Source organism: Triticum aestivum, chromosome 1B (genome assembly GCF_018294505.1).
Source record: "Triticum aestivum cultivar Chinese Spring chromosome 1B, IWGSC CS RefSeq v2.1, whole genome shotgun sequence".
Taxonomy (NCBI): Eukaryota; Viridiplantae; Streptophyta; class Magnoliopsida; order Poales; family Poaceae; genus Triticum; species Triticum aestivum.
In genome coordinates, this window is record NC_057795.1 from 471,956,527 (window position 1) to 471,967,093 (window position 10,567).

A 10,567-nucleotide genomic window follows, 5' to 3' on the forward strand; every position below is an offset into this window, starting at 1 on the left:
CCAAAAGGATCGAATTAAAAAAATGATAAAGATAGAAGTGTGATGGTGATACGATACCGGGGCACCTCCCCCAAGCTTGGCAATTGCCAAGGGGAGTGCGCATACCCATGTATTTATGTCTCTTTCTTCGGAGGTGGTGATGATGGAGTTGTTGATGATGTAGACTTGTCGTCCATCTTCCAAGGCATAGGCTCACCATCATAGAAAAATGGATGAGTCTCCGGGATCCTCAAATCTGCAACCAAACTCATCCTCTTGAATCTATATTCACACTCACAGTTTTGATTTTGCAGGTCATAGATCTAGGCCTGGAGGTGCTCGATTTTCTCGTGAAGCTTGAATATGGCCTCCCCGATGTTCTTGGCATCCAGCTTGTGATTGTTGGTGAACTCCGCGATCATCATGTGATTGGCGTTGAGTCCACGTTCCACCATCCCTTGGCACTTGAAAACTTGTTGCTCCATTGCTTCGAGTCTTGTCTTCATGCTTCCGGTCTTCTTCGGTCCCTCAACATCGTGGATGTGAAGCACCCCCTCATGCATCTCAATGGTTTGAGGGTGTTGCAGCACCTCCGTGAGGTAAGGGTTGATGACCTTCTCGAAAAACTTGTCCTTGGGGGCGCTTGGAGACGTCATGGTAATCTAGATCTGTTTGAAAAACAGCTCGAAACAAAGACAAAGGATTTTCTCGTGGTACGGTGGTCAAAACCTTCGGGATATTATATAATGAATTTTTACCTACCAAAAGAAGTATTGTGCAAGAAAACGGAGTCTGGAGGGCACACGAGGTGGCCACGAGGTAGGGGCGCGCCCTCCACCCTCGTGGTTGCCTCGTGTCTCTTTCGGACTGCTTTTAATTTTCCTAATTTTTGAAATATTCCAAAACAGAGAAAAATTGCTATTAGAACAGTTTTGGAGTCGGTTTACTTACCGTACCGCATACCTATTCCTTTTCGGAGTCTGAAACGTTCTGGAAAGTGTCCCTTATATACTCCTCTGGTGTTACGGTGTCAATTATATTGGTTTCAACATTTATGGGAGTACCTGAGATATAATGTTTGATTCTTTGACCATTTACCACCCTCTGACCTGTGCCTTCGGCGTTGTTGATTTTGATGGCACCGGAACTATAGACTTCCTCGATAATGTAAGGACAGAACAACACAGAAGAAGATGTTGAAGGGTGTCGCACCAATAGCCAACCAATTGCTATCCTTGGTAGAAATACCAACTATTAAGATCCGAGGAGAACTAACAGATATGATGACACAAACTCTCACAAACCCTTCATCGGCGTCGGATCGGACATCATCGAGGTAGGAGAGACCAGAGAGACCTTATTCAAACATGCCATCATTGCCACCACCTCATCAACACCGCTAGGGAAATAGAACCTAAGAGAAAGACAAATGAAATAGGCGGGTTCCCACTCCTCTTACCGCCAACGAGGCCGCCGGATAGGACAAAAGGAGGGGGCCGAGGCAACGACGGCTAGGATTGGAAAAACTTAGTATATGCAGCAAAAATGCCCTTAACCTCATATGAGGGTAGAGGCCACACATTCGGTTCTCAATTCAATTCTTCTTTTTCCTAATACAAGCATGAGTTTTGCCGAATTATGTCAAGAAGAGGCAAGATAATCTTAGAGTAGAGCTATGCCCATTTCCAATAGGTCAAGTAGATCATTTCTTTACAATTTTTAGCAGATCTTTTTAAAAGATTCGCCGTCTCACGAGACGTTAGATCGAGTGGAGTGAGCGGCTGAGGGTCACCCTCTACCATTGTAACAAACCTCGTGTTGTGGTAATTTTCTGCAACACAAGTCATGTTGCAGAAATTTTTGCAAACATAGGTCAAGTTGCAGATTGCTTTTTTTGCAACAGACGCCTTATTATAGTTTTTTTTTGCAAAACATAGGTCATCTTGCAATATTTTTTTTGGAAAATGCTATCCCTCAGTCGACTGATGCACACGGAGCGCCCGCCGCCTGCGCAGCCGTCAGATCGATTTTGATTAAGCGCTCATGCTGGCCACCAGTCCCGTGCAACCAGTGTTTTTGCAACAAGCGTATTGTTTCAGAAGGTTTCTACAATAGAGGTCTTGTTTCAGAAAAAAAAATGGTTCGATGGTGAAGTTTTTTTCAGCAACAGGGTCTAGTTTTTGAAAGTTTCTGCAACAGAGGTCTTGTTTCAGAAAGAAAAAAATGGTTCGATGGTGAAGATTTTTTCTTCTGCAACATGGCTCTTGTTTCAGAAGCATATCCCTAGTTGCAGAAAGCGTCGGAGGAACGCCCGGTATTAGAGCATACAAGGCCAATCATTGCAACATGATGACTGTTTCGGAAACATAGCTCTAGTTGCAGAAATCACCAGAGGAGTGCCCGGTGTGAGAGCTCGTCGCCGTCGTGCTGGAGTAGAGGCAGTTGCTCGGGGTGCTGGGTCAAAGGAGGCGCGGCAACTCCGGCGGTCGGCGGCGCTCCACAGCCGAGGCGCTCAGGCCATGGCGGGGCCGTGTTGTCTCGGTGGACCTTAGCAGGCCTTGTTGCAAAGCCCCTGAGCGCAGCAAGCTAGTTGTTGCAAAGGTCCTTGGTTGGCTGGGACGGTAGATCAGATGACTATTTCTAGCAGCATTCGACGGCTGCCGAGGCGGCTGATCTAACCAGTTTATCACCTGGCGGACGTGTAGCACTGCCCATTTTTTTTGCATTAGAGCTTTTGTATAACTTTTTTTTGCAACAGAGGTCTTGCTGCAATTTAATTATTTTGTAACAGAGGTCTTGTTTTTTTTTTTGCAACAGAAGCCTTGTTGCAGAAATAAGAGATTGTGGGGAGCCAGGTCCACCATGTCACATAGGACGCGTGGTGTGCAACCAAGGCGGCGGATGCGAGCATGATAATCCGTTAGTTGAACTGTATCGTAGTGGTGGCCATGGGGCACGTGGCATGGAGAGAAGGCGGTTGACGCGGGACTATGATCCGTCGGGTGATTTATAGCGTTTCCCTTTAATAGGGGTTGTATGTGTAGAGGAATCCACGGAAGCGTATTCTTACATTGCACAAATCAAACAATGTTTACGCTTTCGAGGCAACGGAAGCCGAGCACGCAAACAGAGTTGCCCTTTGCCATGACCGGGAGACTCAAAGCCGACCGACCGACTTCACGCGGCGACTGGTCGAAGGTGGCACCAAACCAACTGCCGAAACCTGGTTCGAATGGGTTCTTCCTCGAGCAACGCCAGGGAAGCGGCGGCGGCGGCGCCACCGCCACCACCTCCTCCTCCTGCTGTGCCGCCGGCCCCTCTCCACGCGATGGACGCGGACGAGGACGACGAGAGCGTGAAGCAGCTCAACGAGTGCGCCGCCCTCTACCTCTCCCTCCAGGCACCGCCCTGACCCCCCCTCGCCTTCTCCCCCCTTTCCTGATTTCTGCTGCGGCACCCGAATCTCTTCTTTGCTCCATCATACCTTTGATTCGGCTCTTCCCTGGCTTGTTTGCAGGACTGCCTCGCCGAGTCCGACCGCAACTGGAAGGCCTGCCAAGCACGTAAGCACCGCCGCAGATTTTCCCCCCTCGTCTTTTCTTCCTCGTAGATGCCAATCCCGTTGCGGCTTACTGAGGTTGCTACCCACCCTGCTTCTGGGGCTAAGTTTGCTGTCCAATGGTTTGGAATTAGGCAAAACCTGGACCTGCTTTAAGTATCACGATCGAGATTCAGATTGAACTACCTTTGAAGCAAAAACTGTAAAGGTTGTTGTATGTAGTACAGATGTGAATTCAGAAATCCTTATAATTCCTCATTTTATAAAGTTCTATCTTGAAGAGAAGCAATGCTGTATGGGATAGAAGAAATGTTGATACCTTCTCTTGCTCTATCACATTGCCCAGTTTAGCGTTGTTATGGTCAGTACTAGCATACGAAATGCTGAACACTTTTCAAAAAAATAAAGAAATGCTGAAATGCTACCCAGAACCAGAACCATCCAAGATAAATCATGAAGTAACGACGTCTTCTGGCATGTGTGGTGCCAGTTATATGACTACATGTGCTGAAATTCATCATGTTTGTGCTTGACAATAACGTGTGGCATCCTACATTCAATTTTTAAAAGAAGTTGATCATGCATGAGGCTTTCTCCCATGTTCATCAGCATCAGGCATTAAGATTAAATTTAGAACCCATCTCGTATCATGTTCGAGATTATATAGAAATGGTACTAGTAACAATAACTTGCAGCCACATGTGGTTTTATTGTGTATGGAAGATTTGTTGCCATAAGGTGATGTTCACTCAAGGGGCAACCCAAGGGGAGATGTTGCGATTTCAGGTACCTTATGTGGTGCTCAAATAAATGGACAAATGTAGCTTTTTTTAAGGAAGAAGAGAGGGAGGTTCCTGCTTTGATGGTTATATTCGTACATATTTTTCTGTTATCTTCTACACTAAATAACGTTCACAAACTGAAGTTGTCATCACTTCAAATTCTTAGATGTGATCTAACCAGCCTTTTTGTCACCTCCGGTCAAATGCAGATGTTCAAGCCTTGAAAGCATGTGAGGCGAGCAGAAACAAAAATCAGGAAACATGAAATACTTTCATGCACCTTCGTACAGGTACATAAGCATACTACATAACCACATATACATTATTGTCAAGCATAAACATGATGAATTTGCTTTCGTATCTAGTACTCCCTCCGTTCCTAAATATTTATCTTTTTAGACATTTCAAATGGACTACCATATACGGATGTATATAGACAAATTTTAGAGTGTAGATTCACTCACTTTGCTCCGTATGTGGTCAACTTGTTGAAATCTCTAGAAAGACAAATATTTAGGAATGGAGGGAGTACATGAGTAAAGCTTATGAAACCTAGTAGTGCACTTTGTTTCCAAATATTATGCTATTGCTTTTGCTGTTGGCATCAAACTGAAACTGTATATTTGCTTTCATATCTCAGGCTGCATGCTGAAGGCATCTCACACATATCATCTTCGTGAAGACAAAAGCACAACGTGTTGAGTTCTCAGTTGTCGATGGAGAATATTTGCAACATCACAAATTGTAGTGTGCTTTGACCGAGGCATGGACGATCATATTGCTTTTATTTGCAACAACTACTGCACTAGATTGGATGTTTCAAATATTACTTGTCATTTCTAATAAATGTCGGCAGTTTTGATATATTTGCCAAACAGACTATTAACGCGAATCAAAGTATTATTGCTGCACAGGAACTGGTTTATTGCGGATAATCACTAAGATAATATGTTGGGCACAAAGGGAAACAACGTCAGCTGCATTCTTCAGGCGGCTTTATTTTTAAATGTACAGCTCACTATTAATTTCCACAGGGAAAACAAAACCTAGAATTTACACATGTAACAGTATATACTGCCAATATTAGCAGCAAGCATCGGTACTTGGGGCTTGCATTATTGACAAAGTACTGAGTTTCTGACATCCAGTAGTCACTATGATGGTTGCACAAAAGGTTTTGTTTCCATTTCTCATATAGATGTTCATCAGCTCAGTCAACTAGCCTCTTCAGAGGCCGGAACGAACTTGAGTGAGATACTGTTGACGCAGTGTCGCTCATCAGTCGGCGTGTTGAACCCCTCCCCTTTGAACACATGCCCCAGATGTCCTTCACAAGCAGCACATGTGATCTCAATGCGCCTCCCATCAGGATCCGCCTATAGAGTATTAAGCGAAGAAATGTCACCGCCGTCAGCATGAGGGCATGGAATGCATAGAGGAGAAGAAAGGCATCGGTTCCTAGTCAAACCACTGGGAATGGATGAGAGAATCGTACCGTCCGTTTTATGGCTCCAGGAAATCCTTCATAGAATGCTGGCCAACCACACCCTGAGTTGAACTTCGTAGATGATTTGTACAAGGGGGTTCCGCAGCCAGCACATCCGTAAATACCCTCATCGAAGAACTTGTCATATTCACCTGTTCCAGGAAACCTGAAACAAATATAGTCAAATGAAAATTTATCACAACGGAAGCTCTTTTATTTTTCACAGTTACGCTATTGTTAGTTTAACAGACTACCATATGTAAGATGGCAGACAAGTATTTTTTTTCTTTTCGAAACGGAACCATAGGCAAGTATATAGGGCAGCACAAAATGCTGGAGTTGATGTAGGATATGGACTAGATACAGTCAGCTCACATGCCATTCCAGTATCAAACTAAACTTATGTATGTATCTGGTTGAATTGCAGGTTCCAGATTAATCAACAGTACAATCTACAAAAACAATGTGAAGTAATAATTGATTTTTGATAAAGTGCCTATCCATATTTCTCAAGCTTCATATTATAAATTACTAGATATTCTGATAGTTCACCTAATGAACCTGTCCGTGCTTCAAGAACAGGTAAAATTTGAACTTGCTATACTTGACCGTGTCGGCGATACATAAACAGATCTGTTAAGAAAAGTACAATACATACTAACGAAATCTAGCTGCTGCTATTGTAGACTAGAATGTTATTAGAATAAAATATTTTGTAGTTTCTACTCTTGACAGCAAAATTAAAAAGACCCAAGTATATTTTTTGTTGGGTAGCATTTTTATCCTTCTGATTTATTTTTGTCAAAACAACCTTTTTACTTGCTATTTTGGATTCATACAATCATTTGTGCAAGCGGTTCTCCAACTTTGTGGAAAAGAAACTTCTAATTCGTTCTCAAATTGGTTGTCTGGAATTTGGTTGTGGTTTTGGAATAAGCCTAGCCTCAGGAGGTGGTAACAGACAATACACTAATTTCACTATAACAACTTTACACACCCTTGTTATGTGGTCGTTCGGAGTAGTGAAATTAGGAAGGTACTGTTATGTGTCATGTTGGAGTATAACGATCACATAATGTCAATTGCTAGACTCGTTCCCAATGTCATGTTGGAGTATAATGCTTTATTAACTGATTAATAAAAACATGCGCAGTAGGAAGGTACACACTAAAGACTGGGAAAAGGGTCTAAATGCTAGAGACACCAATCTGGCAGTCATGTTGTCCTGTTTCAATAAGAAAACACAGTACAGTAGTACACGACTTCATCTTGTGAACAACCATCCGTATGCATTGCGATAGTAACATGGCTTGATATTCATGAAAAATGGTGTATCTAGATTCTAAAGACACCAATCTGTCAGTCTTGTTTCAATAAGAAAGCACACTGCATGACTGGAACAATCCTGTGAGCCAAGTTGCAATTGCTATGCAGGATAAGAAGAGGACAAACTTGCACTATCAGATAAAAGGGATTTTCTTGACTCTTGCTTTCTAACTGCTTCAGAAGTTTTTGCAAACCAGACAATGTTTGTGACCTGTCGAATCATCGATGCACTGCAACTAGGATAGGGCTTGTGGTAGTGTGCATGCCAGTACTGGTGGCAACCCAGGTTAGTTAGACATGTTCAAGTACGGTTCAGTACATACTGATTCGCAGTTGATCACACTGACGAATTGATGTGTAAATTTACAATGAAAATGGAGCATTGTTTGTTGATCGGAACAGACAGCCATGATACCATCATATTCTTTGTATGGTAAAAGCGCAGAGCGCACCCACATAATCAATTCCACGAGGAAAAAAGATACTCCCTCCGTCCGGAAATACTTGTCGGAGTATAGATGAAAGCATGTACTGCTGCTGTTCTTACTCGGTGCCCTTGCGGCGGAGGATGCGGAACTGCTCCGGCGTGAGGACGGCCTCCCACTCCTCCTCCGACTTCTGCACGGGCCCCGGCGTGGGCGCCGACGAAGACATCGCCACCACGGAGCCCGGCAACCGTCGTCTGGCTGGGCAGTAGGCCCGCGCCCGCGGCCGCGAGCACGAGAGGGGGAGGGAGAGGGAGGCGGGTCGGGCGGACGACGCGGCGGTGGCGGCGGCGGAGGAGGAGCGGGCTAGGAGGAGGGACGGGAGCGCGGAGAGGGGCCGCGTGGCGGGGTGGGCGTGGGGGGACGCCATCCTCAGCTTGAGCAGATGCTGGACTCCGCCCATTTCCCTTTCTCCTTTTCAGGCAGCTGTGGCGCAAGGGGGGAAGGGATCCCCGTTCGTTTTCTGATAAGGTTCTGACCTGAAAGGCAAGAATTTCACATAGAACGGGCCAGCTCTGCTCGGTTGGCACTTGGCAGCAATTTCTCCAGATGGACTGGCTACTGGAACTGAAATGTTTCCGGCACAATTCTTTGCTGCAGAGGATCCACTTTTGCGATGGAAACGCACCATATTCCAAACCAAACGGCGCCAGCAGCAGCAGCCTGACTAGTAACTCTGGAGTATCCACTATCTGGAGACTGGAGTGACGGACTTCTCCTCTCCAGGCATTCTGAAAGGGGGATCCGCGACTTTGGTGTTCAACAGGAGACAAGTTTTATAAGCCACAACACCTAGTATGCATTGCGGACTTTTTAAAGCCATCTCTGCGATCTTTATCAGTTCTCGACAACATAGTCAGAATCTTGATGCCAACATCCCTCTCCACTGCATAGTCGTAGTCCAGTGAAATAAACTCAATCGTGAAGAAAAAGGTGTATATCATAAGAAAATTACAAGGTCAACTAGAAAAGAGACAAGGTGACACCAAAAATTAACATGCATTGCATTGGACGACCAACAGGTGGCATTGAGAGGAGGTTCATATCTCAATTCTGACTGGGGATGTCAGATTTATAACAGCACAATTTGTTCATTGTTTGCTCGGGTTCTTGCAAATGCAGTGGGTCATAATGCAGATTCACATTCAGAAACGTGCAAACTGTCTATATGATATAACTTTAAGTTTACAGTATATCTAGGCATACATGAGAAAGATGGCTGCAAAATGTGTTCCCATATGAAAATGCCAAATGTGTTGGTAACAAGGATGGATGCTACATCATTTCCCAGTTAAACAAGCACTGTGTGAAATATCTGAATATATCAGACCTCTAAGCTACAATTTGATTATATCCAGCATTTGGTTTATCAAGCACATCCTTCAAAAATGACAGTCTAGTGATCACTACTGCATCATATACAACAGAGCATCAAGCTCAAGACATAAATGCAAGTTTGTCAGCTAACAATTGATACTAGATACTACGAACTGGGAAGGATATCATTCGATGAACTCGTCGTCAGTCTCATCATAATCGCTATCCTCTTCCATATCCTCATCATCCTCATCTTGTACTTGCTCCACGAACCTATCTTTGTCGAAGGAATTATCATCCTCCATTTCTTCAACACCAATTGTGTCATACTTCATACGCTCATCAAATTTCGCATCAGAGCAGTTGAGCAGCCATGCGAGAGAGCATGTGAACCCCTTTTTAGCCACAATCCCATGCCGATATCTTATAGTGGATTCGAGGCCATATGTAAAGAATGCCGGGAACTCAACCAGCTCCTCCAAATCCCTCTCCATTTCATTCTTAAAGTACTCGAAGTTCATCTTCATTATATCCATGTTCAGTGCCAGCAATTGGGGGCACCCCACGACCATCTTGCTGACCTGAGACAGCAAGAAGCCACATCCTGTGAGGAAGTTGACATGCTTTAGAACCGCAGCTCGCCCAAGGCTAATGGCTTGTGGCATCCTCTCGATGACTCTTCCGAAATCATCACCACTGACCAAAATGCTGGACTCAAACAAGCTCTGCTGCTCAACAAGCTTCTCTCGCAGCTCAACTCCAAGAACATCAGGGTACTGTATCACAATGGATGCCAGCGCCTCCCTCCTGACCCCAAACTCCAGAAGTGCCTCAATGTTAGGCTTGACCCTTTCCTCCAACCCAAACCCAAGGACATACGGCTTCTTCTCGATCATTCTTGCAACGGCCAGCCTCTGCAGGCCAATGCCTTGAAGGTGTTCGACGAAAGGTTTTATGATCTTCCCCACCCGCATGCCCAGCACCTCAGGGAAACGCGTGATGACGCCGCCGATCTGCCGCCTGGCGACGCCGATGCCGACGAGGTAGGCGACGGAGGTGCTCATGGTGCCCTCGAGCTTGAAGCCGAGGAGCTCCGGGTATCGCTCGAGCACGCGCGGCACGTCGCCGGGCTTGACGTCCATCCCCTGGAGGTACTTGACGACGGGCGCGAGGTCGACGACGATGCTGGCGTGGAGCACCTGCGGGTAGCGGCGGAGCAGGTGCGGGAGCTCGTCGCGGCGGACGCCGATCTTGCCGAGGTAGTCGAGGACGGGGACCATGTTCTTGCGGACGCTGCAGCCGAGGGCGAGCGGGTAGGCGGCGAGGTCGTCGGGGCCGAGGCCGAGGGAGCGGAGGAACTCGACGCGCTCCCGCATGACGTCGACGGTGACGGGGAGCTCGAGGCCGGCGAGCTCGCCCGGGTCGACGCCGAGGGAGACGAGGAAGGCGTCGACGTCGGCGCGGCGCGCGGCGCGGTCGCGCTCCATGGTGAGGAGGCTGGGGCGGGCGTAGAGGGAGGAGGGCTGGGGCTGGCGGGGGCGGGCGGGGCCCGGGGAGCGGCGGCCCGGGCGAGGGCGGGACGAGGTGGAGGAGGAGGAGGCGCGGAGGCAGAGGAGCCTGCGGAGGTTTGGGG

At 46.5% G+C, this 10,567-nt stretch overlaps 3 protein-coding genes across 3 annotated transcripts; 1 reads left to right on the plus strand and 2 right to left on the minus strand.

Moving 5' to 3' along the window:
• The first annotated feature begins 3,094 nt into the window (after positions 1-3,094).
• Positions 3,095-5,184, plus strand: LOC123132446 (uncharacterized). Its single transcript, XM_044552239.1, has 4 exons — positions 3,095-3,379; positions 3,497-3,542; positions 4,530-4,610; positions 4,961-5,184. Exons 1-3 carry the CDS (start codon positions 3,212-3,214, stop codon positions 4,583-4,585), a joined length of 270 nt encoding a protein of 89 aa, XP_044408174.1. The 5' UTR covers positions 3,095-3,211; the 3' UTR covers positions 4,586-4,610; positions 4,961-5,184.
• Positions 5,185-5,284: 100 nt separating this feature from the next.
• Positions 5,285-8,089, minus strand: LOC123132440 (peptide methionine sulfoxide reductase B5). The gene is made up of 3 exons (XM_044552234.1): positions 7,680-8,089; positions 5,816-5,972; positions 5,285-5,696 (listed from the first exon to the last, which is right to left on the minus strand). The coding sequence occupies exons 1-3, from the start codon at positions 8,018-8,020 to the stop codon at positions 5,535-5,537; spliced, it is 660 nt and encodes a 219-aa protein (XP_044408169.1). The 5' UTR covers positions 8,021-8,089; the 3' UTR covers positions 5,285-5,534.
• A 744-nt stretch (positions 8,090-8,833) lies between these two features.
• LOC123132432 (transcription termination factor MTERF4, chloroplastic) lies at positions 8,834-10,534 on the minus strand (the record flags this gene model as incomplete). The annotated part of the gene is given in 1 exon segment (XM_044552224.1): positions 8,834-10,534. A coding segment is annotated over 1 exon segment (1,415 nt), but the record flags the coding sequence as incomplete, so codon positions are not given.
• Positions 10,535-10,567: the final 33 nt, after the last annotated feature.

Excerpts from the sequence above, each read along its gene's own strand:
- LOC123132446 (XM_044552239.1), top strand. The coding sequence starts at position 3,212 with ATGGGTTCTTCCTCGAGCAACGCCAGGGAAGCGGCGGCGGCGGCGCCA. Across the intron at positions 3,380-3,496 it reads CCCTCTACCTCTCCCTCCAG|GACTGCCTCGCCGAGTCCGA; the intron begins GCACCGCCCTGA and ends GCTTGTTTGCAG. Across the intron at positions 3,543-4,529 it reads CTGGAAGGCCTGCCAAGCAC|ATGTTCAAGCCTTGAAAGCA; the intron begins GTAAGCACCGCC and ends GGTCAAATGCAG.
- LOC123132440 (XM_044552234.1), bottom strand. The coding sequence starts at position 8,020 with ATGGGCGGAGTCCAGCATCTGCTCAAGCTGAGGATGGCGTCCCCCCAC. Across the intron at positions 5,973-7,679 it reads CTCCGCCGCAAGGGCACCGA|GTTTCCTGGAACAGGTGAAT; the intron begins GTAAGAACAGCA and ends TATTTGTTTCAG. Across the intron at positions 5,697-5,815 it reads CTGGAGCCATAAAACGGACG|GCGGATCCTGATGGGAGGCG; the intron begins GTACGATTCTCT and ends AATACTCTATAG.